The sequence below is a fragment of the Zalophus californianus genome, chromosome 15 (genome assembly GCF_009762305.2).
Source record: "Zalophus californianus isolate mZalCal1 chromosome 15, mZalCal1.pri.v2, whole genome shotgun sequence".
Classification (NCBI taxonomy): domain Eukaryota; kingdom Metazoa; phylum Chordata; class Mammalia; order Carnivora; family Otariidae; genus Zalophus; species Zalophus californianus.
The window spans coordinates 11,382,232-11,409,696 of record NC_045609.1 but is presented as its reverse complement, the minus strand read 5'-3'; the positions used below and the strand labels follow the sequence as shown (position 1 = coordinate 11,409,696).

Here is a 27,465-nt window from a genome sequence, read left to right as displayed (position 1 = left end):
TGAAGGAGCACATCACAGAGCATGATCCTTTTTCCACCTTGGCTTTATTCATCTTCCTTCCTATTTTAAAATAAGACCATGTCCCCTGTTGAACTGGGAAAGCAGTCCCATCCTTATCAATGCCCTTTAGGGTCTGTGCTTCTGTCCCAGGGAACTTATCAGGATATAGTTCCCAGAGGCAGTTCTCATTCTCCAGGAAATATTCTGAAAAAACACAATTGTTCCATGATATGCATATATTTATATTGAATATATATATACTTCACAAAAATGGGATCATATGATCGATATTCCGCTATAGTGTTTCTTTGCATGGTCTTCTGTATTGTGGGCATCTCTTCTTGGCAGTGAACAATGAACCTTCACCAGGTTTTAGTGGATGTATACTAGCCTACTGAAGGGATGTGCCATTGACTTGGCCTACACTCAGGCTGTTCCCAGTATGTTGCTATTATAAGCTGTATTGTGATGAACTCCCTTGTAATTTTCTGTGTAGTTTTCAGTTACTTTAGAAACTCACTTAACTGATTTCTTCTTAACGACCTTGCTGAACTGTAATGTTTTACACACTCCATTTATCTGCAAAGCATGCTATGCACCTGCACATATATATACACACACATGCATAAGGTTCAGGAGGCATTCTTTTTTTACAGAGCTTAATTTTTTTTCATTAGAAATATATATTTTGCTAGTGTCTGTTAAGATCATCACATTTTGTCTGTGACTTATTAACAGATTTCCTACTACATTTCTGTCTCATTGGAGGAACAAACCCCTACTTGAGTTAATGTTGCTAATGTATTACTGAATATCATTTGTAAATACCATCTTTGTATAAGATTTTTGGATTGATATTCGTAAGTAAGAGTTCCCTCTAGTTTTCTCATATACATACTTTGTTAGGCATTGATGTCAAAGTTATGCTGTCTTCATAAAATAATTGGGGAGGTTTCCTTAGTTTCTTTACTTTGAAATAGTTTAGAAATAACTTACTTCTTGAATATAGAAAAAAAGTTTTTGATCTCTGACTACCCAATATTAATCATGGTTTATTTTTATATTTAGATTTTTCCCTTTAGATTTTTCTCCTTTGGGTTAGTTTTGTTGAAAAAAAATGTACATATGTGTGTAATTGGAAACCATTCTTTTTCCTATATGTTTAAAAATTCTAGTACAGAGATCTGTGTAGCGGCTCTGTTTATAATTCCTGTTTATTCTTAATTTGTCTTTTTCCTTCATGATTAGAGCAGTTGGCATTTAGCATATATTAAAAAAAATCTTGACTCTCTTGTTCAATCCTACCATTTTAATTTATTACATAGATCACTTTATCTCTAATGTGTTTTCTTTTTCCTATTTTACTTATATTTATGTGACGTTATTTCTTAAATATTGAAAGGATGTTTAGGTAACACTTTTCACCTCGTTGGTTAGCAGTGAAAGAAAGTGTTTAATTTTCCTCTGAGTACAGTTTTGACCATCTACCACTGATTGTATTAGGTAACATTTCTATTTTTGCTATTTACTAGATAGTCTATAATTGTGATATTGATTCCCTACTGACTCAAAAATTATTAATGAGAGAGTTTAAATTATTAAGTGCTTGGACTTTATCTTTGTTTCTACTTTTCTTACTGATTTCTAGTTTCATTACATTGTTGTCAGTGGGCTAGGCCAACATGGGCTATGCCATTTCTGTATGCAGTAAACTGAATGTAGTTTTCTGTTTGTGTCTTACTATGTGATTTTCTTAAATGTTTCATGGTTTATTGAAAGGGTTAATTCTTACATTGTTTGTTTCTTCAAGAGGCACTTATCTCTCATATCTGACCTCTAGAAAACATTTAATATCTTTAATTTGAAAACTCAGAAGTAAAATTAAAAGTGTGAGTTAAAGTTTAAACAAATGAGACTCTGTAAAGATTCAAAAGCTTTACTATATACTCTCCCTCAATGGTGGTGGTTGTAAGTCATGAACAGATATTCTTATGGATTAAAATCAGAAATCCACAGAGCACATAGGACTCCTTCTCATTCTACACCTCATTCTTGACACTTTTCCCCAGCACTTGTCACTTGTGTGTGTGTGTGTGTGTGTGTGTGTGTGTGTGTGTGTGTGTGTGTGTAGCTGGTTGCTAGTTCTTGCTGGGGCTCTGGTCCCAGGGATTCCCAAGTAATTAAGTGCATCATTGTTTAATCTTCAGGCAAAATAAAGAAAATAGATAAAGTCTTTAAGATTGATTGCACTCTGTTACTACAAGGACTCCCCTGTCTTGTTCTTACCAAGGAGATAAACAGGCAGTGCCCTCAAACTTAAGGTCCTTCACACTGCTTCCTAGCACTACCATATTTTAAATAGTGATTGTTTTCTTATGGCAACATCTTTTTCCCATTAAATATCCTACTATGTCAACATCTCACCAACCCTTTGTAAACAGTTATACTGTTTTGGAACAATCTCATGGGTGGAAGAGTAGAATTTTTATAAAATATTTACCAGATTTGCTTTGAAAGAATCACATGATTGTGAAACATTAAAAGTTTCAAATAGTTGATGTAAATTGGATTGAAGGAGATCATAAAGGTTGTGTAGGAATTTCATATAAGATGGTTTCTTTCATCAAAGACGTGTCTGAAACACTAGGTGAAGCAATGTTAGAACAGGTGACTTGACTGTAGGAGTTCTGAGTCCTTCAAGTGCATTGTGAACTTTAGAAGGAAGTGGAGATACAGGAGGAAAACAGAAGCTTTTCACACTTTTAGCCATCTGCCCTCCCACTCTTTTTTCCAGGTATCAGTTAATTATATCTCTCTGTGTGCCTGTTATAGTTACTAACTATATCTCCTAGTTTTTTGTGCTACATTTTCAGGAAAACTGATGTGCTCTTAACTTCTTCATTATAGATGTGAGGAAGTTGAGCTCTAGGGAAATGAAATAATTTAGTCTCGCAGCTAATTAAAAGCAATGAGTATCGGAGCCCAAGTGAGGAGAGTCCCAGGACACTGGCTTTTCCATTATCATTTATCATTTCCTCCCAATATGAAATGTTACTTTCTCAAAATATATTCCTTCTAATGAGCTGTGTGGTTTTCCAGTCCCTATTAATAAATATCAATCCTTTTTAAAAAAAAAATCTCAGTACCACCTCACACCAGTCAGAATGGCTAAAATGAACAAGTCAGGAAATGAAAGATGTTGACGGGGATGCGGAGAAAGGGGAACCCTCCTACACTGTTGGTGGGAATGCAAGCTGGTGCAACCACTCTGGAAAGCAGTATGGAGGTTCCTCAAACAGTTGAAAATAGAGCTACCCTATGACCCAGCATCCCAAAGGTAGAAATGTAGAGATCTGAAGGGGCACCTGCACCCCAATGTTTATAGCAACAATGTCCACAATAGCCAACCTATGGAAAGAGCCCAGATGTCCACTGACAGATGAATGGATAAAGAAGATGTGGTATATATGTGTGTATACATACACACAGGAATACTACTCAGCCATCAAAAAGAGTGAAATCTTGCCATTTGCTACAGTGTGGATGGAACTAGAGGGTATTCTGCTAAGTGAAGTAAGTCAGTCAGAGAAAGACAAGTATCAGATGATTTCACTCATACGTGGAATTTAAGAAACAAAGCAGAGGATCATAGGGGAGGAGAAGAAAAAATAAAACAAGATGAAACCAGACAGGGAGACAAACCATAAGCGACTCTTAATCATAGGAAACAAAGTGAGGGTTGTTGGAGGGGAGGGGGGTGAGGGGATGGGGTAACTTGGTGATAGACATTAAGGAGGGCACATGATCTAATGAGCACTGAATACTATGTAAGACTGATGAATCACTGACTTCTGCCTCTGAAACTAATAATGCACTATATGTTAATAGAATTTAAATTTAAAAAATCTCACTTTTGTCTATGTAGATATATCTATATGTTTGTATATGTCTCAGATATAAAGTCTAAGTATTTTGTTTTTGTTCTAGCATTTGAGGGCTTAGTACCAGCTTACCTTGCATTTCAAACTGGAGAGTCATATAACTGTGATGTCTGCTTTTTTCTTTTGCAGCGGCTCTAATTAGAGGAAATCGTAAAAACTGTGCTCAGTTTTCTGGCTCCCTTGACTGGTTGATCAGCCGATTGGAAAGACTGGAAGCTTCTTCTGGTATGTTTTCTGGTTATCTCCTTGTCCTTACACATTATTCCTGTTTTCTTCTATTTTACATTAAGATAAAAACAAATTCTGAGCATCGGTGCCATTTAAATGTTTTCCTTTTAATAGGTTAAAATTTTTACTTACTGTTCAAATCATTGGCATTTTATTATTTCTGAAAAGCGATTTACAGTTCATTTACATTAGAAAAAAATGAAGTCCCTAAATCTAACGAGTCAGAACTCCCATTCTTTTTCAATCAGTTACTCCAAATGTATTATATAAACAACAAAAAAAAAACCCGATTTGAAACTTCTACTTTTAACTTGTGTTCAAAAAATTTGAATAGTAATAGCCTAGATCTGATTTTTTTCCAAATCATACAGTACAATATTTTAAAGTGATTGTGTAGATATTAATATTAGTAGTCTCTATCATAGTCAAATGGGTACAGTCAGTGAAACTGATATCTCTCTCCCTAACAGGTATGTTATTCTTATTTTCATGTTGTGGAAACTTAAAATTGATAACCTCAGGGCCTTCCTGAGCTTGTCTATCAGCGGCATCCCAAGCTGAAATGGATTGCTCCTCCCTGTCTTTGCACAGTAGCTCATCAGTTGCCCTTCCGTACCACTGATGCCCCTTTGTGTTACGTATTTTTCCTCTCAGTGTCCTATACTAGCAATGAACTTCTTGAAGCAAGGGGCATGGTCTCATTCATCTTTGGGTCTACCATATCATCTGGCACCTAGTAGGTGCTTACAGAATTTATGGAATGGACGAATAAATGAATGTATGAATGAATGGTTGAATTCACTTAAGCAAATGCCTGTCAGTACAGATGTAATTTCATGACTTTGCATGAGAAAGACTCATTCAAGGATAGGTTTGTTGGAACTGAATGAATAGAAGAACATCTGGTTGTGGTCAAAGGGGGAAATTTTAAGTCACAGAGTGAAATTTCAGCGTTTAAGATTCAGGAGGAGGAAAAATTTGAGTCACACACTGAGTCTTAAGGCATTGCTGGATTTTTGGGTAGCAGATATAAAGGAGATTGTTGAACTAAAAAAGGCACAAGGATCATAAGAGGAGGGTTTTTAGGGTATTGCAACATGAATGGGATGACTGTGGATCAATACAGAATATCTTGAATAAAGAGAAAACTGAATAAGTGCTAGGAGGAAGTGGTCAAGTTAGTGCTAACAAATGATGGCAAGATTGCGAAAATGGATAGATTCTTGGGTCAAGGTATCCAGAATTGTTGGCAATCTCCAGTAGATACAAAAAAGTATGCTGATCCCCTTTTCTGGCCACAGGGGATCTCTAGAGAGAGGGGCAGAGCTACCTCCAGGACAATGTTAATGTTACATGAATCACTTAAGAAACACACAGTGCTCAGAGCAGAAGACGAGAGAAGGGAAGAACAGAGTGGAGCATCCTTTAAACTCAGCCAAGTAGAGTCCACTGTCTAGAGTCTTCAGTTGAGTTGGTTGTAGGCACAGCTCCCCTGGATACAAATTGCTATTTGCTATGATCTTTCTCCAAACCAGCTGTTGGTCACAGGTACTGCTATGTCAAGTAGATGCTCCGTGCTCTCAGAATGCAAAGGGAATGTCAGGCGTAGGAAGGACGCTTGGAGAACACTGAACCTGACATGTCACTTTAGAGGAAAGGAAATTGAGGCATAGGACATTCGAATGACTGATTGGAGATGATAGAATTGTTATAGCAGAAATGAAACCCCAGCTTGTAATCTTACATCAGGCTTGAGGTATGTTGACTGTACCTTATAGCCTCCTAGTTTGTACGTACCTGAAATATTTTTCACTAAACAAATTTTCTCTGCTGTGGTTACATTTATGCTTTCAATGAACTGCTTTTTCTCCTAGAGGAAGTAGAATGTTGCTTAGTTTTTAGAGACAGTAACAATAACAATACGCCTATCATAAGATCATATCATATACACACATGCATAAATGTATTTCAGTCGTCTGTTATTGTTTCTTGAGTGCTCACAAATGCATCATCTTAATCTCTCTCTGAGACTGCAGAACATGCTCTCCTTTGCTAGTCCATTTCCAGCTGCATTGCTAGTCCCTCTGTCTGTATTTGAGCAGCAGAGCAGAGTGAGGGGGCCCTATGAGCTTTAGATTTCCTTCCATTAAAAAGTTCTTTCATGGCAAAGGAAACAGTCGACAAAACCAGAAGACAACCTACAGAATGGGAGAAGACGGGAAGAGCCTGGATGTCCATTGACAGATGAATGGATAAAGAAGGTGCAGTGTGTGTGTGTGTGTGTGTAGGAATATTACATAGCCATCAAAAAGAATGAAATGTTGCCTTTTTGCAATGACATGGATGGAACTAGAGGGTATCATGCTCAGTGAAATTAGAGAAATACAGTTGTCATCTGATTTCACTCATTTGTGGAATATAAGAAACAAAATAGAGGAGCATAGAGGAAGGGAGGGAAAAATAAAACAAGATGTAATCAGAGAGGAAGACAAACCATAAGAGACTCTTAACTATAGGAAACAAATGGAGGGTTGCTGGAGGGGTAGTGGGTAGGGGAATGGTGTTAACTGGGTGATGGGCATTAAGGAGGGCACGTGATATGATGAGCACTAGGTGTTATATACAACTGATGAATTACTGACCTCTACCTCTGAAATTAATACACTAGATGTTAATTGAATTTAAATTAAAAAAAGATTTCCTTCAGAAAAGGTCAGTGGACAAAAATCAAGATAAATCGGTGCATACTTAGAGATCTGATGAAGACCTGCAAAGGGTCAGCAAAAGGATGTGTTAATGAGGAAGCTTACATTCGTTTGGTGCCTGCAGTAGACCTTGAGAAAGGGCTTAAAGGTTTATTCGGGGAGTGAGTTCCACATGAGACATGGTGGAGACGGAATCCGGGAAGGGTGTGTTGACAAGCGAGTTACCGCCATGAATAACTGGAGCTTTTCTCTTGGGGAATTCTGGGAAACTCTGTAGGACTGTGCCTTACCATTCTCCCACCTGGGGCGGTGGGGAGACATTTAGGGTGTTTACCACCGACTTTTCTCTGTCACTGAGTGGTGCTGCTCCCAGAGAGCATGAATTCTGTGGCTTTTCCAGCTGCCACTGTGCTCAAGGCAAATCTTGAAGAAAAGAACTGCCAAGGCCGGCTGCTGCAAGTTCACTGAACCCAAAGGACGAGAATTTGAGCAGGGCCCTGGCAGTATCTGGTACCCAGCCAACTGCTGTTTATCTCATTCTATGATCGTGGGGCTCAGGAAGAGGAGTGAGCAGATTTTTTTCCTTATGCATGTTCTGCTTTGTTGGAAGCTGACTAGTATCACAAGTGCATAAAACTTTATTAGAGTATCTGATCAGTCTGTAAGAACAGCCACTGTGAATTATTTGGGAGAAAAGAAAAAAAGGATAAATTAGACCTTTTCCCAGCTTTCCTATGTGACTGTGTCTCTAGGCCAAATTTAATTGAAAAGACAAGATTTGTGTGAGCAAGTCCAGTTGATCGAACTGATCGATTTCTGAGGGCTGGGTTTTCTTTAGGATATTCTGCACACTTGAAATCCTATTTGGGCATTTCAAGAAACAGCTGACTGAGCACAGTCTGCTGGTCAGGAGGCTGTATACCTTCTCTGAGTCTTACTCTGGTACAGTCTATTCACAGATAGTTTTGGCTGTGGTGAAAGTGGCCTTCTTGGGGATTCCTGCCAATTCCTCCCCACTCCTAGCAAGGGCCATGAAGGAAGTTCCCTCTGGGTTCAAGCAGAAGAAGGAAACTTTCAGGGTGCTTGAACTGCCTACGCGTGTGCTCACACACCATACAGCGTGTGGTACCTAGAAATACGAGAGTTTAAAGCTTCCAAAGGTGTCACAAATATTTTTTGCAGAGCATAAGCTCATCATTTTTCAAAGGGGAAAATGTGTTACCTGTGAAAAATCTGCCCTAGAGTGTTGTGTGCCAGGATCCTCTTCCCTGATAGGTACTTAGGTACAAACATTTGAGTTAGCAAAAGCAGGAGTCTACAGGATATTGTTTGAGACCCGCTGTTGGCGATGCAGAAATCCTAGCTAACCTTTCAGAATGATATCTGCAGTTTAAGCAACACGTAATGATGACACAGAAAGGGACAGTTTTCGACGAGGTAACTTGGAAGAAGGAAACTTCAGCTGTTGGTTGATTCAAATCTTTTTTTTTTTTTTAAGATTTTATTTATTTCTTAGAGGGCACGCGAGAGCGGGGGAAGGGGCAGACGGGAGGGAGAAGCAGACTCCACGTGGAGCAGGAGCAGGGAGACACGGGGGCTCAATCCCAGGACCCTGGGATCATGACCTGAACCAAAGGCAGGGGCTTAACCTACTAAGCCACCCAGGCGCCGGGATTCACATCTTTTGATTGTGCAGAAAGTCAGCTCTGGTTATAGCCAGGAGACGGTGCACCTGACCCTTATGAGAAACATAAAATCACAATCATGATGATATTGCAGACTTTGTCAAGAAAACCTTTTGTGATAGCTGTCGGGGTCAGTACCTCTTTGACCCTACCATCTCACCATAACGTAATCATCCATCCTCATCTTTTGCTTCATCCAGAGCACCTTATAATGACTGGTGTTTTTAATAAATGATCTGAGTCGTCATGATAGTAAATTACATTTGATGCTGATGGATCACTTATGACAGGGAAACATAGTGTACATTTTTCAAAGATAATCACTCAATGTTTGAAATAATGTATTAGCGATTAAAGGTTACTAATTTAGTATTTAGCTAAGTCCCTTGTCAAAAATTACTCATTTTTGAACGATCCTGGAAAAGTCTGAGTAGAGCCATACTGCTTCCTTTTTCAGCGAAGCATTAAGTTATAGCTGGAAAGAAAAAGAGAACAGGGAATGGAGAATCTAGATTTGGGCGGCTTTTTGAAAAATATATTTTACCAGCAATGTGAAAAGTAGAAAGAAAAAAAAAAAGTCCCTCCAAGTAAAATCCAAATGGAACAGAACGTTCTTTTCGGAATGAAAAAAGTGATCAATGTTGCCTTGTTATCTGGAGTCTCTGTGTGCTTTTCAGAATGCTCTTCTAAAAGCCTGTGTGTGGGATAGATGGCAAATTGTGTTTTTAGAAATGGTTCTTTGAGATGAAAAAAAATCTTCAGCTGTCTCACATTTGAGAAGAAAACTATTCTGCTTTGTGACATAGTTGATTGGTTTTCTAATAATTTCCCGCAGTTACTTGTTAACTGTAGGACTCATCTCTGGCCCTGGGTATTAAATGTTGAAGTAGACTGGAAGTGATGGGGCGAAGGGCATCTCTGGGCGGGGTCTGATGGCCTTGTTCTGGGTGGTGGCTGTCTGTATTATGCAGTGGACTTGCAGGGCATTTGGCTCCTTTCACGTGTTTTGATACTAAGTAGGAAGTTGATATTCACAGCAGGTGTTTAATTCTTGCATCTGTTTGTCATCTTTGTTTTACGTTCTTGGTCTGCTTGACAATTCTGCCTCCGTGGTCAGTGAACTTGTGTTGTCCTGGGGGCGCCAGGTTCTTGGATAGGTCCAGTGGCAGGAGGACCAAAGCCAGGCTCAGTCTTTGTTGTCCAGTCTGTTTAAGGAGCGAGGAGAAAGCCGAGGCCCAGGCTGAGAGTCACAGGTGCCATAGTGCTGCTCACTCCATTTCTGCCAACATGGCAGGGATGCTGGTGTGGATGCTGGTGAGGGCTTTCTACCTCTGAGAGAAGCGTAACCTGACGGAGACAGTCTCCCTAGGCTCTAATTAACCAGCCCCCTGAGGATTTGGGTGAGGAAGGTATGAAAGATTGAAAGCCCAAGGTCATTTGGCCCCTTTTTAGTCACTTTCCGGCCCTAGGTGGGGTCGAGCGCTCTCCTGACATTATTCCATATGGGCCCCAGTGGCCAGCAAAGGGCAAGCGATTGCCCTAAGGCAGCGGGGAGAGGAGTTTACACATGAAGTCTGCCCCCACCTGTCCTGTGGACGTGCTCCCCATGCAGGCTACAGCTGCCACCGCTAACCTCCTACCAGTTCCGGAGAGCCTTTGGCTCCCCGGGGGGTATTCTTGGGCAGTTCCTGGAATCCACGTTCCCATTCTGCTTCTTTAGATTCCCCAGGGTTGGTTTGGAGGTTGGAGCATTGACCCCTCTTGCTGATTTTATTTCTCCCCCACACACGGCCAGTTAGGGCTGCATCCTACAAACGCCTGGTTAGCTGGAGAAAGAGAAGAGGAAGTCTTGTCTCGGAGAAACTACATCATCTTGGAAGGGCTCGCTTGAGGAAAACTTATTAAACACAAGATCACAGACAGTGATTTCTACCTTTGACCTAGACTGTGTCATATCCTTTTTGGGAACTGTGGACAGAAAGGAGACTTGAGCTCTTATGTGCTACTATGGATGGATGAGAGTTTAATGCCAGCGTCTGGTCTGACTGGGTTTTGCTCATACCGTGCTGGATATTAAATGCTTTCAGCATCATCTTTGGTGAAATAATTGTGCTGTGTCATTCGCTTTCAGTCATGCTTAAAGTTAAGTGTCTGTGACCTCCCTTGGGTACATTATCCTGCCTGAAGGACTCTGTCTCGAACTGAGTTTATTAAAGTTTCTTTGCCGTGTGTGTCACTTATCCCAATTTTCTCAAGCCGACTTGCCTCTCGATTGAATCAAGCCTTCTAAGTACCTAGGCTTTTAAAGTGGGTTCTATTTACTTGGACCCAGTAGTCGAAGGAAGGAAGTCAATCACTACCCAAGGCAGGATGCACTCTTCAGGTGCCTTCCTTTAGGGCTGATGTGATACAGGAAGTGTAATCTGGATGGCCGTTAGCTTGGCTGCCTGGGTGCCCACTGGATGTGGCCACACTGGAGAGAGGTAGGTAGTGTTAGATCTCAGGGTATAGATGAGGCAGGAGGAAATGATGTCTCAGCTGAGCACAATGGCCCCTTCTCGTGTCCCTGGTCCCCCATTTGGGTTTCCTACCATTTCATCATCCAAAACAGGGTGGAATCTGCCGAGACTGCCTCATCAGAAATGGCAGGTCAGTTTTTAATCATCTCTTGTTTCTACCTACTTTTACACTGTGTTAAGGAGAAGCAGAGCTTAAGATTGATGACAAGTATGGATTCTGAGTTGGACTGGTTCAGTTCCGATTCTAGCATCATCCTTGATAGCTGCATGATCTTAACCCTTTTGTACCTCATACTTTACATATATTTGTAAAATGGAATTGTAATAATACCTGTCTCAGGAGGATTGTTAGTCAGCACTATGGATGTGTTCGTTATGTTAAACGAATGAAAATGTCCCAGTAAGTGTTGCACACCTTTTTCATTTGTAATTAGCCAGTGTTTTAACTACAGGATCATTTTTATTTTCTTAAAAGAGCGGCGTAGAAATAAACTAGTCAGGTGTTCTCTCTTCTGCAATAAAGATAGTGAAGACCACTGAGAACTCAGATGAAAAGTGTGCCTTCAGCACAGGGTGGGGGTCGGGTGGGGGACCATTAGGTATTGGATGCCAGATCTGTGCATGAATGTGGAGGTGCAGACTTGTACTCTGTGCACAGCACAAAGACCTTTAGCCAAAAACTTATAAACAGACAAACAAACAAACTTGGGTGTGCTTGGGTGGCTCAGTTGGTTAAGCATTTGACCAGCTGAGGTCATGATTTCAGGGTCTTGGGGTCGAGCCCCATGTTGGGCTCCCTGCTCAGCAGGGAGTCTGCTTCTCCCTCTCCTTCTGCCACTCCCCCGGTTCATGCTCTTTCCTTCTCTCTCAAATAAATAAATATTTTAAAAAAATAATAAAATCATGCCAGTTTTTGAAAGCATTTTAAATTGTACTTTGCTCTATACATAATGTTTCATCTCAGGACCACATACACTTCTGCACGTAATACCCTATCTAAAATTTGTGGGTTTCGGGATACCTGGCTGGCTCAGTAAAGCATGTGACTCTTGATCTTGGGGTTGTGGGTTCGAGCCCCACATTGGGTGTAGAGATTACTTAAACTCTTTAAAAAAATGTGTATTTTGTTAAAGAATGCGTTGTATAACTTTTCTCCTTATTCCACACTTGCCAAGTATCAGAAATAGGTTGTTTTATGCGCTTTCACTTTTTTCTTTTGTGCTTATTGGAGATGAGGCCCTTGGCTGTCTTCATTCCGCAGGAGAACTCCCCCTGCCTGATTTTATTGAGACACAGCTGACACACATCACTGTATAAGTTTAAAGTGAACAGCATAATGGTTTGGCTTACAAAAATTGTGAAATTATTACTCTAACAGATTTAGTTTGCATCAGTCATCTCATATATATAAAATTATTTAAGAAAGTAAAAAAGAAAGGAGGGGCACCTGTGTGGCTCAGTTGCTTAAGCATCTGACTCTTGGTTTCAGCTCAGGTCGTGATCTCAGGGTTGGGGGATCGAGCCCCCACGGCGGGGTCCGCGCTCAGCATGGAGTCTGCTTCCGAGTCTCCCTCTCCCGCTGCTTCTACCCCCTGTGTGTGCTCTTTCTCTCTCAAATAAATAAGTAAAATCTTAAAAAAAAAAAAAAAAGTAAAAGAAAAAAACAAAAAAGAGCTTTTTTTGTTCTTTGAACACTGTTCTTTGAACACTTTTTTTGTTCTTTCAACACTGATGAAAACTCTTAGATTTCATCCACTTACCAACTTTCCTGTGTATCACAGAGCATTGTTAGCTATCATCATATCGTACATTACATCCCTAGTATTTACTGATGTTTATCCCTCTGTCACGAACTCCCTGCCTCTGGAAACCACACATCTGATCTCTTTTTCTCTGAGGGTTTTAGAGTTTTTTGTTCTTGCTGTGTTTGTTTTTGTTTTTGTTTTTTTTTTATTTTGGCCTTTTTGGTTCCTATCTTGTCTGTCTTGGCTGTTTTTAGTAAATAATGCTGCTGTGAACATGGAAGTGCAGGTATCTTTTCGAGTTAGTGTTTTTGTTTTCTAAAGGTTTATTTATTTGAAAGAGAGAGGGAGAGAGAGTGGTGGGGGGAGCAGAGAGGGAGAGAGAGAATCTCAAGCAGACTCCGTGCTGATCATGGAGCCTGATGTGGGGCTCAATCCCATGACCCTGAGATAATGACCTGGGGCGAAATCAAGAGTCAGACACTTAACCAACTGAGCCACCCAGGCGCCCCAGTGTTTTTGTTTTCTTTGGATATAGTCCCAGAAGTGGAATGGCTGGATCATATGATAGTTCCATTTTTAATTTTTTAAGGATCCTCTCTACTGTTTTCCATAGTGGCTGCACCAGTTTGCATTCCCACCAACAGGGCACAAGGGTTCCCTTTTCCCCACATCCACACTGGCATTTGTTACCTCGTCTTCTTGATGATGGCCGTTCTGATGGGTGTGTGATAATGTCTCATTGTGGTTTTGATTTACTTCTCCCTGATGACTAGTGATGTTGGTCATCTTTTCATGTATCTTTTGGCCATTTGAATATCTTCTTTGGGAAAATGTCTACTTGGGTCTTTTGCCCATTTTAACTGGATTATTTTTTCTGATGAATTTTTTATATATTTTGGATATTAACCCTTTATCAGATATTTGGTTTGCACTTTTTTTCCCCATTCTGTAGGTTGTCTTTTTACTTTATTAATGATTTCTTTTGTTGTGCAGAAGCTTTTTAGTTTGATGTAGTCCCACTTAATTTTTTTTTAAAGATTTTATTTATTCATGAGAGAGAGAGAGAGAGTGCATGAGCAGGTGGGAGGGGCAAAGGGAGAGGAAGAAGCAGACTCCCCGCTGAGCAGAGAGCCTGATGCAGAGCTTGATCTGAGGACCCCGGGATCATGACCTGGGCTGAAGGCAGACGCTTCACTGACTGAGCCACCCAGGCGCCCCTGATGCGGTCCCCCTTATTTTTTTATTTTGTTGCTTGTGCTTTTAGTGTCCTATCTGAAAGACCATTGCCAATTCCTATACCAAGGAGGTTTTTTTCCCCCCTCTTTTTTCTAGGAATTTCATGGCTTCGGGTTCTATATATTTATATCTTATAATACATTTTGAGTTACTTTTTGTGAGTGGTATAGGATAGGAGTCTGGTTTCATTCTTTTACATGTGAATATCCAGTTTTCCCAGCGCCATTTATTGAAGAGATTGCCTTTTTCAAGAGAACATTTGAAGTTGAACCAAAGCTCAGATGCTGTGATCATTTTACATTCCTGCCCCCAAATAATAGTTCTCAATAAATATTTGCTGCTTTGAGGTAAGTATCTTTTTTAAGAGTTGATTAATCTATATTTCTCTTGCCCTGGAAGGTGCATCTTAAAAATACTCAGATGCATAGATCTTTGAAAATTTTATTTAAAGGCCTTTTCAGCAATTAATTGCATCTGCCAGCATTTTTATAGGTTCTCATACTTCAGAGAGAGGCACGCATTTATTGTTTTTTGAACATGTTAATGAGCACATTGTGTAGCCAAGGAAATAAGTGAATTTTGGGGACTATGCTGAGATGTCATATGTATTACTTCACTGGATCCCGCAGGACTCCGTAAGGTATGTCCCATTATCATTTCCATTTTACAAATGAAAAATTGGAAGCTGAGAAGTCGAGAGGGGTAACCTTTTCAAGGTCAAATGAAAGTAACGGAGCCAGGACTGAATTTGTATGGTCTGTAAAGTCCACAAAAGCAAGAATAATATCAGTTTCCGCTCCTCATTTAACTTATATCCAGAACCCATTTTATGGAGTGATAATTGAACATGTAAATGGGGCAAAAACACCCAAGAGTAAATAGCAAGATAAGAATATCTTAAAGCATTTTTTTTGTCTGGCACTTAGACCTCTGTGGGTTTTGAGAAATGGCAATTTATACAAATAAATATTTGTGTGGCATAACGTTTCTAATATTATTTCACTGTTACATCGTGAACTGCCGATGACACTTTCTTTTTTTAATTGTCCTTAACTCCTCTAATTTGTCTATCTTTTATAAAATACTGCTCCCTAAATTGAAAGCAGCAAACCATCAGAAGCCTAATTAAGGCTGAATAGTACACTATAATTACATGGATTATTTTATGTGTTGTTTATTTTAGATAATGTACCCCGGGAAATTTTTGACTCGTGTTCATCTCGTCTTCCAATAAAATACCTTAAGTCCATCTTTTTTGTTTATTTATTTTGCTAATGCATTCATGATGTTGTACGTTTCTATATATGAGTAAAAATGTGGTATATCCCTTTATCTTTTATTCCACTTTTATTAATGTTCCTAATTCTGTCAAGTTCTGTTGTATTTTAATCTTACCTCTGTCACTTTTTCTCGCCCTTCTCAGCTTTATGTTAGCTCAAGATTTAATGAGAGTATTTTCTTCTCATGCCTCAAAACCATTATAAAAAAATGGAAGGATGCATAATCATGTGTTTCCCCTATTTGGCTTAAGACCCCACCTCTTGTTATTCTTAAGCCTATTTTTTAATATTGATATCAACTTAGTCCATTTTTCTCTCTCTTTAGTTGTGATATGGAAACCCTACTTAGTGTTTATTTTACAAGTAAGCCCTGTGTTATAGAAAGGAAGCAAAACGTACATTGCTTCTGTTATCTTTTGTCCCTTTCTGCTTACAAAAGTTAAAAAATAAATTCATCAGTTTATCTCACACTGAAACTCAAATATGCCCTTGACATCAGATTTATACCCATTTTGAACGAACCACGGATTATTCCTATTTCTCTCAGTGCTTCAGTCTGTGGCATGCAGAATTCTCCTCTAAACGTTAAGATGTATTGTAATTATGCCATATATCAATTGGTTTTTCACCTCCTGCTGTTTGTTCTGGGCAGGCCCAATACTGTTTGGTGAGGCTCTCCACCGTCCCTCCACTAGCTCAAACTAGAAGTTTCTGCCACTTCTAGAAGTTCCACATTCATGCCCAACCACCAAAGAAGGACAACTTGGATGCTATCCATGGTTTATCACTCATTGGCTGTTCCATTCCGATTAGTGGAACAAAACAGCAAAGGTGTGCCTCTACAGAGCCTTCTCAAAAGCACAGGCCCAGGAACAAATTAACGTATTTGTACATAACTCAGCTGCTTTCTCTCTTGGCCTCCCCTTTGGAGTGTAGCCAAAAAAAAACCTCCCAAACTCCTCAGACCTTTTGTCACCATGTAGCTAGCTGAACTTTTCTTCTGGCTTTTCTAACTGCTGCCCACTTCATTTGCATGTTTGTTTGTTTCAATATGGAGAGAAGAGGGGGTTCTTGTCAAAAGAGTGCCGTTATGCCTTTTTAATGAGCCAGGAGGTCTACTTGGTGTAATCTTTCATGGTATTTTTGGCTCAACAGTCCTGTCTCCAGAATGTAGAGTGTCTTGTTGTTCTGTCTCTTGCTCTACTTTTGTCTCTCTGTCTAACGTTCTGGTGTAATTTCCCCTGGATTTACTAATTTAACTATTTTGGTATCTAACTTTGATTTCATTTCTCCATAGTGATCAATAACATTTTCCCTGGATTTTCCTTATGATCAGTGTTGTCCATTCAGCATTTCTCTACCTTTCCCTGATGCAACGTTTTTAATCTCTGTATAAAAAGCCTAGTTGTCAGATTTCCCAGTTGATCCTTTTTTCTTTCATTTCATTTGTCATTTGTATTATTCTGTTACAACCATAAAATAAGTGTTGATGCTTACATTGTGCTGCTCAGATCCAGGCCTTTTCCTAAAAGCTTTACATGTGTTAATTCCTCACAACATCTCCCCCCCCCCCCCCGGGGTAGGTAACATTATTAGAATTTGGTTTTAGAAATGGGGACACTGGAGCTCAGAGAAGTTAAGTAACTTGCCTAAAATCTGCCAGGACTCAAACGGGGCACACTGGCTTGCGACCATGGTTATAACCACTACGTAAGACAAAAGGATAATAACAATACCTCTTACCATTATAGTTCCTCATTAAGCCTAGTAAATATCCAGGCTGTCAGTCCCCCTTCTGAAAGGATGACGGTCCGTGATATAGACAGGTCTGGACTGCGTGTTTCATGTTCTGTGTTGTCATGTTATTTCTCAGTGCCTTTCCCCCCGTCTTTTTACTTAAGTCACTTTATTTACGTTAATTATCCATGGCAAAAAATACAACTTTCCTTGTTTCCACTTGCCTTCAGTGAGCCCTGGGGATATGACTAATGAGGTCTGACCAAAAGATTAAGAAGGATTTTAACTGCTAGGTAGGGGAAAAAGTAGAAATGCAACCTGTGATTTGGGTCATTTGGAATTCACAGTTTCTCTAATTGTGATTGTTTCTGACCCTGCAAGTGGGTACTGCAGTTCTGTGTGTTATCTGTACTGAGTCCCCAGTGTTTCTGTCACTGGGGGACAGTCTAATTCATACCTATTAGCACCCAGGTTGAAGCCTTCTGTTTGCTTGCCAATTACACTAAGAGGCTTCCCTGTTGAAATTGTCAGCTAAGGCCATGTGCTGCATCAGGGATTGTCCAGGATCATTACCCACACTCAGAGCAGAGATGTGGGAGTGGGGTCCTTTTCCAAAGCTGAATAACACCCATGTGTCCCTCTTGCAGTGAGAACTACATTCCATCTAAACCTCGGTGTTCTGAGATTATTTTAATTTTGTTTTATTTTTGCTAAACACTTGGAACCGTAGGTGAGAAAACAGTTTCTGGAGAGGAGATGTTGGCATTGTCTTCCAAGTCCATTGGTTTTCCTGAGATAATGGGAGTTCTGTCTCCACACTGGCTACCTGTGCCTGAGAGACTCCCTGCCTGGTTCTGTTCACTTCACTCGAAAGTGCAAGACTCACCAGTGAGCTTGTGTCTACTGGGGATGGGGCAGAATCCCTAGGCTAGATTCTTTCTGTTAATAAAGTCAGACCCAATAGAGCACTTCTGTTCTATGGCTTGCTTTCAGTTTTTCCACGTAAACCCTCAACCTTGGACAGCCCGGGGCATGCCCCACCACAGCGCTTGGATGCTTCAATACCGTTAGGTTACTTCCAGACATTTTGTAAACACCCTCAGAGATTTTTCTTTGTCATGAGTCCTATAAATAATTCACAAAGTTACAGCCATAAAAGTTTTAAGGCAAAGAGCTAAATATTTCATGTATCTTATGTATAAAGGGCTTACACCATCAGTTTTGAATTTTGTACATGACCCCCACAGACAGACTAAAGCCCACAAAAATTCCTGTCATTCAGTGAGGAAATACTGGAACTAAGAAATATAAATTCTCCATCCGTGTTCTATCATATGACTTCTCTACCTTTAAAAAAATATTTTAATGTTAAAATTTCCAGACAGAAAATATGCCAAAGTAGCTATTCTACACACTCTTCACAATAATGAATCTTGTTATGATTGACTAAACAAATCACAGGTTTATGTAGTTTAAACTGAAAGTGTGTACTAATCGTCCATTTACATTCATTCAGTTACTCAGTTGGCAAACATGAGGTGGGCCTCCGTAGGCCCAAGTGTGCTGGGTCACAAGGAGGCAGAATTCAACACATCTCTGCTCTCAAAGACTCACTCTCTAATAGGAGATTGAAATGAGCATACACGATTTTAACACAATGTGATCAATACTACCAAGAAAGAATAATTCATTCTAGGGTATTGGTTAAAACCCACCAAATGAGGTGACTTTCTGCCTTTGTAGGATGATTCAGATTTTGCAGCTTCCAAAGAGGGAAGTATATTTCAGTCTGAGAATAACATGTACAAAACATGGAAGGTGGGACAGAGCCGACAAGCTCCCACTTGGCCCTGGCAGGCCTTGATCGCTGATGACCCCACTGCCTAGAACAGTGCCCGTAGGTGCTTAATAAATATATCAGTGTCTTGTAAATGCATTAGCACCTAATTATATTTGTAATATGTACTTTGAAGTAAAAGTATATACTAACTGTTCTTTGTCAGAGGAGTTGGTGGGAGTTGAGGTGGTAAAGTAGTCGGGTTGGGTCATGTAGCAAAAGAGCTGATGTACCTTGCTCTGGGGAAGGGACTTGTACCTTGGATGTCCTGGGAAGCCATGGGAGCTTTCAAGTAAGGGGTGACATCAATTAAATGTGTGCTTTAGTTGGGGCGCCTGGGTGGCGCAGTCAGTTGAGTGGCTGGCTCTTTGTCATGATCTCAGGATCCTGGGCTCCAGCCCCGCGTTGGGCTCCATGCTCAGCACAAAGTCTGCTTCAGGATTCTCTCCCTCTCTCCCTCTGCCATTCCCCCAGCTCACTTGTACTCTCTCTCTCCCCCTAAAATAAATCTTAAAAAAAAAAAAAGAAAAATGGAAATAGAACTTCCTATTTTGTTGTCCTTTCTAAGAATATTTCTTATGGTAAAAGTAGTGCATACTCATTTCCTGGAATTCATCAAGTATTGGAAGAGAGGTATACTAATCCAGCAATAACCAGCACCAATATTCTGGTATACTAACTCCTGGTGTTTTGTGAAATACACATTTTATACACATAATATATTTTACATAGTTGCAATCATAATGTATATCCAATTGTGTGTCTACTCAGGAAAGTTTACATTATACATTGTGTTCTGCATGTTATTAAAATTTTCACTAAAATCATTTCTGTAAATTTATTAAAACATAAAATCAGGTTATACAGATTAACAAAATCTTGTTTTGTCTTACTAGTGTGTGTGTGTGTGTATGTGTTTGACAATTTATGTTCATAATTCATTCTGGTAATACTGTTAGGATCTACCAAGCTCAATTTATTCCTTGAGAATCTGGCAATAAGTGTTATGCACTATTTCCATCTCTGGGTCTTATTCAGTGTGTTTAGAATTGCCAGACCATCTTTGGTTAGATACTGACATTGTAATATTTAGTAAGCCGCCTTCCTCTGTTTCTTTTTTCACAGAAGAGTTTGAGACATATATTGGCATAATTTATACATACATATAATATAGTCAGTCTAGCCAGCCTTTATTTTTTTGGAGAATGAGTCTTTTGGTATTTCCAATTTATTTTCTTTTAGGAATTTCTAACCACCCACACAAAAATAGAAGTTTATTTGCTGTTTATTCCAACAGTTGAAAATAAAAATAGTTTTCTCTGACTTTTTACTCTCAGACTTAGAGGCAGTCAGTGCTTTTCAACTTTTATTTGTTGGATCTGATGTAGCAGCATTAAAGAAAAATGTTTTAATATGAAGTCCCAAACTCTGGAAGCCTTCTATTAAAGTAAGCTGAATATGGGAAAATCAGATTTATTTTCATATTTCGTATTGCCATTCTTGTGTTTTGTGATCGCTGTGCTGTTCATTTTCACAATCTAGTCAAATCTTTTCAGATATATTCACGTCTTTGAATGTTACTGGTTTTCATGTATATTTATTTACAAAGAGAATTTATTTTTCTTGTGGTCTTCTACTTCTTCGTCTTTTGTCTTAATGGTTGTATCAACTCTGTAAGTAGAGATTGGCAATATTTTTTTGGAAAAGGCCAGATAGTGTTTTATGTTCTGTAGACCATAGGGCTGAGTGTTGTTGCAGCCACTCAGCTCTGCCTCTTTAATGTAAAAGCAACCATAGATGAAATGGGAATGAATGAGCATTGCCTGGTACACAGTATAATTTTCATTTGCAAATACGGGCAGCTATAGTTGTGTTCTGCACTAATAGGTAACTGGGACAAAACAAGGACATCGGGATAAAATATGAGCAATCTATTAAAAATGCTTTTTCTTTTGTATTATTTTAGTTTATTTTAGCTAAGAATGAACGCATTTATTTCTCCATCTTTAATAGCAGAAGCATTCGGTTTAAGTACCCTTATATAAACATCTTTATCCATTAGCCTGTTGTATTCTTTTCTATCTGGGATTTTTTAATCAGCATGGGTTGTTGGAACACGGCAGTTAATTTCGAACTACACCAAAAATTAGCTCATTGTTTTGGGTATTTTTTTAAACAACTGTACATTCATACTTCACCAAATTATGTCGTCGGTAAAGAAATTAGCATTAATAGCCCCTGTTCTGTCATGGATTGGGATTTGGATCAAGTATTGATTGTGGCAACCATAGTGTGCCATTACTTATGTATTCTGGCCATTTGTACACCTGAGCACTTTTCCAAGAATGTGAACTCCATTGGAGATGTATAAACCTTTCTGCAGATTTCCCTCATGATACTTTGTAGCTCTCAGAGATCACATTTTCTGAATGTTATATCTAATTGCTACGAGTGGCCTGCACTCTCAGTAGACAAAGCAAGCTTTCTCAGAAACAATACATATGTACACATTCAGCTTTCCAAGTTCACACTAAAAATTCTGATGAAAATTATTTTCTATTCTCTCAAGCTTTAAGATAAGAAAGGGTATATTTCATTTTATCTTCTCTGATGGCTAATACTTTAAAATACCCCCATTCTTGGGGTGCCTGTGTGGCTCAGTTTGTTAAGCATCTGCTTCGGCTCAGGTCATGATCCCAGGGTCCTGGGATCGAGTCCCGCACTGGGCTCCCTGCTCAGCGGGGAGCCTGCTTTTGCTTGTGCACGTGAGCATGCACGCTCTCTCAAATAAGTAAATAAAATCTTGGGGAAAAAATACCCCCATTCGTCATCAGGTTTTCTAGGTTGTATATTTCTATATATTTTTGTATTATTCTCTATATTTCTCTTGTTTTGGAAACTAAGAAACATTTTATACCATTTACCTCTGGGAGAATGTAATGTTCTTTGTGGGTTAGGGTGCATTGTTGTAGGGTTATACTTTCAAACTGAGAAACTTCATAAGCTGGTCCTAACCTACTACCTACCTGTCTTGTCCCCTACTTGCTCTGTACTCAAGGCACCACAGTTATGCATTCCATTCAAGACTTCACTCAGCCTCCTGCCTCCCTAACTTTGCTGTCTGGAAAATGATCATGAATGTATTCTCAGCAAAATGATCATGAATGTATTCTCTGAGGCTCGAGTTAGGGTTGCTTTCTTTCATACCTTCCCAGGCAGAGTTACCTGCTTACTCTGCTAACATTGCCTTTTCCTCCCATCACAAACATCACTTGTCCCCCTTTACAGTACCCTGTGACAAACACATCGAGCCCATAATAATTACATGTTGACCTAAAGGAACACCTAGAGAAAAAGGAAAGGCACTGATCATTGTAGACTCTCTGATCATATTTTCTTTCTTTATCTTTAGGTATTCTTGAAGTTTTACACTGTGTGCTAGTAGAAAGTCCAGAAGCTCTAAATATTATTAAGGAAGGACACATTAAATCCATAATCTCACTTTTAGACAAGCATGGAAGAAACCATAAGGTAAGGGAACCAATGTATTGCCATGGATGAATTCCGGGATAATTTTTAAATATATTTTTTAAATAAGATAACTTTTAAAAGGTGTGTCAAATGTGTCATGAGTGTTTCTCATTTCTTAATTACAGTCAGGTAATGCTGTTTGGTGCTTATTTGTAGCACCCTTGAGACACTGAGCAATTATCAGTTTGTATGTAAGAGAAACTTGGAAGATACGTGACCTCGTGGCTGTCCCGTTCACATGGCTGGGTCCGAGGGAACGTGTTCGCATTCACGAGAAGTGCGGGGATACTCAAATCTGAATAAGGGAATTAGTCGGCTGGAAGTGCTTTCTCTCTCCAGGTTCTCGACGTCTTGTGCTCTCTCTGTGTCTGCCATGGAGTCGCAGTCCGTTCTAACCAGCATCTCATCTGTGACAACCTGCTGCCAGGAAGAGACCTACTATTACAGACACGTCTTGTGAACCATGTCAGCAGGTAGACTCAGATAGACACTGTCACCAAATAGGTGGTGTAACAAGGAATTCATGTTCTGGCTCTGTAGTTAAGGCCTCCTGTGGTCCGCTTGTTTTATTAGGATATTTTACATACTACCCCAGCGAATAGTGTAGTTTTTGTATAAGTCGGATGGGGTAATAATAACAGTAGGTGAACCAAGCAGAATGTGCTTTTATCACAAGGCTGTAAGCTTTCATAGTCACATTCGTATGAGGTTGGCTTATCACTGACCTCTTCAGGAACAGGCTGACAATTTTACAGGGATACAGTTATATATAATTATGTTTTGTGCTTTCTTAGAATATAAATAAAAATGCTACCCTTCAATGCCAACTTCAAAGTGGTTGCTATGTATAATAAAAAAGTTGAATCAGAATGTCTAAGATATAATTTCCATAAAACAATAAAACTACATTTTTGGTTAGATAGCTCTTCCAAGGTATCAGACATTCCTTGAGTACTGTGTGCCCCGCCACTATTCTCTATGCTTTCCATGTATGCTACACTGTGTTTGCACTGGGTTCAACTAGTCCAACTAGGTACTATTATACACATTTTATTTTATTTTCAAGATTTTATTTATTTATTTGATAGAGACAGCGAGAGAGGGAACACAAGCAGGGGGAGTGGGAGAGGGAGAAGCAGGCTCCCTGTGGAGCAGGGAGCCTGATGCGGGGCTCGATCCCAGGACCCTGGGATCATGACCTGAGCCGAAGGCAGCCACTTAACTGACTGAGCCACCCAGGTGCCCTATTATACACATTTTAAAGATTAAAATATTGGACTGGAAATGGAACTCAAGTCTAATGCCAGAGACTGGGCCCTTAAATACCAAGCCACACTGCCTTCCTTATACCAAGTAGTATAATAAAAATAATACAGCTTATAATTAAGAAAATATTCTGCGTGATAGTAATAATTTTGAATATATTATATCTTGCAGCTATCCAGGAAGTAATCACTTCCTTACCCTGTTTTAAACAAAAGTGTAGGATTTGGTGTATATTTCTATATTGTGTTTTTTTAACCGGATTGATTTAAGACTTCCTGAATGGCTCTTTGTATAACAGACGTGCTGTTTTTGAGTGGTATTTCCTGAGACCTTCACTAATCCTAAGCGTTAACATAGGGTCTAAGTCCCTTAGAAACTAAATACAACTACCTAGAAATTCTTCTGCCGTCAGAAAGGCATTGAGAACAACAAAGCTGTTTATCACTCTGCTTCCTTTACTGATAAAGGAAGGCTCTTCAAAAGCCTTGTACCTTACCTGGCCCACAGCTTAGTTAGGAAAATGTCTGCATGTCCTGAATTAATGGTAACTCCATGAATTCTAAGGGCCCGTTATACTGAGTATCTCACCTTAAACATGATCAATGGTATAAAATATGCTGAAAAGCAATTCAGAAAAAAATCATCTTAGGTCCCTGAGGGACATTGCCAAGTAATCGGAAAAGCAGACACCTGCCACTGAATGTTAACTGTAGGCTGGCTGTCACCGCCTACCGCCTCAGTGACTTAGTAATTTTGCAGTACTGAAGGAAAACAGATTTAATATATTGCATTTTGGAGAAACAGGACCGATGTTTGAAATAGACATAAATGAACACAACAGGAGGTTTGTCCTGAGTTTCTCATGTGCTCTTCCTATCTCTTTAAAGCATGAGACCCAATATTTTTCTGGGCGTCAGCGAAGGGTCGGCTCAGTATAAGAAGTGGTACTATGAGCTGATGGTGGACCACACGGAGCCATTCGTGACCGCTGAAGCCACCCACCTGCGGGTGGGCTGGGCTTCCACCGAAGGGTACTCTCCCTACCCGGGAGGCGGTGAGGAGTGGGGTGGAAATGGAGTTGGAGACGATCTCTTTTCCTACGGATTCGATGGCCTTCATCTCTGGTCAGGTCAGCACCATCTGCATCTTCCCCTGTGTGTGCGAAGGAAATCTGTTGCCCTTTCTCCGTGTTTCCAAAATCTATCTGCGCTACATATATTCAGATACATTTATTCTTCAGAAATTTACTCTAGAAACGATGAGTGAGAATATTAAGTAAAAAGCAGAATTTCACTATGGGAAAAACAAAACTTACAATTATGGTACATTTCCAAAACACTGTATTGTTGATGAACAGTATGTTCGAAAAGTGGCATTTTTGATTCATAATAAACCGCAAAAAGAAAACAAAACAAAAAACACCAAATTTGTGTGTTTCCTACTTACTTGAACAGGTGTGTGTGAAGCTTTAGCTTCCAATATAAACACCAAAGAACAGATCCTGGAAAATAATTGGAAGAAATAGATTAAGTTCCATCTCCTAGTAGATAATGTAACCTTGGGAATTGGTCATTTGTGATGTGTATTGCGAGGTGTCAGTTTATTGTCAGATGACCCTTTATGTGGAACTGTTTAAAAATAAGTGTGTAGTTCATTTCACCAGCTATCAACCTGAACTTTGATAGTTGAGTATATATTAAGAATGAGTGATAGATGTAAAAATCATATCCTTTTCTCTAATTTAATAGAAGGTGCATTTTAGTTGGCTCCATTTAAAAGCTTAGTTCTTTTTTCTTTTTAATTTTATTTTATTATGTTAGTCACTATACAGTACATCATTAGTTTTTGATGTAATGATCCATGCTTTGTTGTTTTTGTATAACACTCAGTGCTCCATGCAGTACGTGCCTTCTTTAATACCCATCACCGGGCTAACCCATCCCCCCACCCCTCTCCCCTCTGACACCCTCAGTTTGTTTCTCAGAGTCCATAGTCTTGATGTAGCTGTTTCTTAGAAACCGGAATTCATCTGGATTCTGCAGACATACACTTGTGCTCATAAAACTGCTTTAGAATACAGTTCTCATATTATTTTGTGACATATTAAGCATAGAGAAAATATGGAAAATGTATGTATTTTTACATATAAAAAGCTGAAATCTGTCTCTTAGGGGGTACAAGAGATATTTGTTAATGCTTTAGAGGTCTGGTAGCTCATGAACGTTTTGAAAGTCAAATTGAATTAAATCTACGAGTTTAGTAATAGGTTTATAAATAAAAGCACTTCATGTTGTATTTTATCATTAATACTTACCAAATTTTTCCTTTATTCAGTGCTAGTAGCTAAGTAGTCAGGAAGAGATGAGGCTCCATTTTGGATTTTTTCATCTAGCCATGGGGACATGTAGCTGGGGTCCAGGTAGGAGGGTGGCGTGTCTTATACACACTGTACTGTTCTGGCCAGACCAGAGTCAGAGAGCCTGTTCCCACAGTACAATTTTCCTACTGACTGAACAAAGGCAAAGAGCACTAACATCAGAAAGCCCAACAAACGTAAAGTAGAGGTAATGTCTCTTTTTATAATACATATTAATTCTCACCGTTCAGATTTTACTCTCTCTTCTCTTTACCTCCTACTATGGCCCCACATGCCGTGGCTACTCAGGTGAATGAATGAAACATGTTAACTTGTTTTCCCATTACACAGAGATGAGGGGGAAGATTACTCTGATAAAATAATGCTGAATTGCCTCTAATTATTTTAACCATATCCACGCCACTTTTTTTTCATTTTTGCATTTAGTTTGAAGCTTTTTCTTTCAACTCGCTAAAAGAACCCAACACTCATGGAGTTGATCTGTATGTGTTACACTTTTTATTACAAGGTATCTGTTAAATAAAATAAGAATGAAAACAACAAAAATATTCAGTGAATCTATGAATATATCTCAGAAAGGAGGCTATGTTGTGGAATTCAGGAGAAAATCATTTGAAACTTTATATCAGGAGAAAATATTCAACTATATATATATTTTTTTAATGGCAAGAAAGTATGTACTGTGTCTTGCCTATAGTTGAAGGTATGGTCTCTCAAGCTACTGGGGTCTATCAGTCAGACAACAAAAAGAAGTAAGTGGCATCCACATTTTTTGGTAAGAAAGAAGTAAAACTTTCACTATTTGCAGTTGACGTGATATTATATGTAGAAAACCTGAGAGACTCCACCAAAAAGCTGCCAGAACTGATATAGGAATTCAGTAAAGTAGCAGGACACAAAATCAGTGTGCAGAAATCTGTTGCATTTCTATACACCAGTAATGAAGCAGCAGAAAGAATAAGAAAACAATCCCTTTTACAATTACACCAAAACCATAACATACTTAGGAGTAAACCTAACCAAAGAGGTGAAAGACCTGCACTCTGAAAACTATAAAACACTGATGAAAGAAACTGAAGATGACACAAAAAAATGGGAAGACATTCCATGTTCATGGATTAGAAGAGCCAATATTGTTAAAATGTCTATACTACACAAAACAAGCTACATATTTAATACAATCCCTAGCAAATGACAATAGCACTAGAATGAAAAAAATCCTAAAATTTATATGGAACCAGAAAAGACTCCAAATTGCCAAAAACAATTTTGAAGAAAAGCAAAGCTGGAAGTGTCAGAATTCCGAACTTCAAGCTCTATTACAAAGCTGTAGTAATCAAGACAGTATGGCACTGGCACACAAATAGACACATCGATC

General features: G+C 39.2%; 1 protein-coding gene across 1 annotated transcript in view; it reads left to right on the top strand.

Moving 5' to 3' along the window:
• RYR2 (ryanodine receptor 2) overlaps positions 1-27,465 on the top strand; it is a 732,757-nt gene that overhangs the window by 397,949 nt on the left and 307,343 nt on the right. Inside the window, 4 exon segments of the mRNA XM_027588196.2 lie at positions 4,071-4,166; positions 22,326-22,444; positions 22,784-22,917; positions 24,598-24,839. Coding sequence (XP_027443997.2) covers positions 4,071-4,166; positions 22,326-22,444; positions 22,784-22,917; positions 24,598-24,839 — 591 coding nt within the window.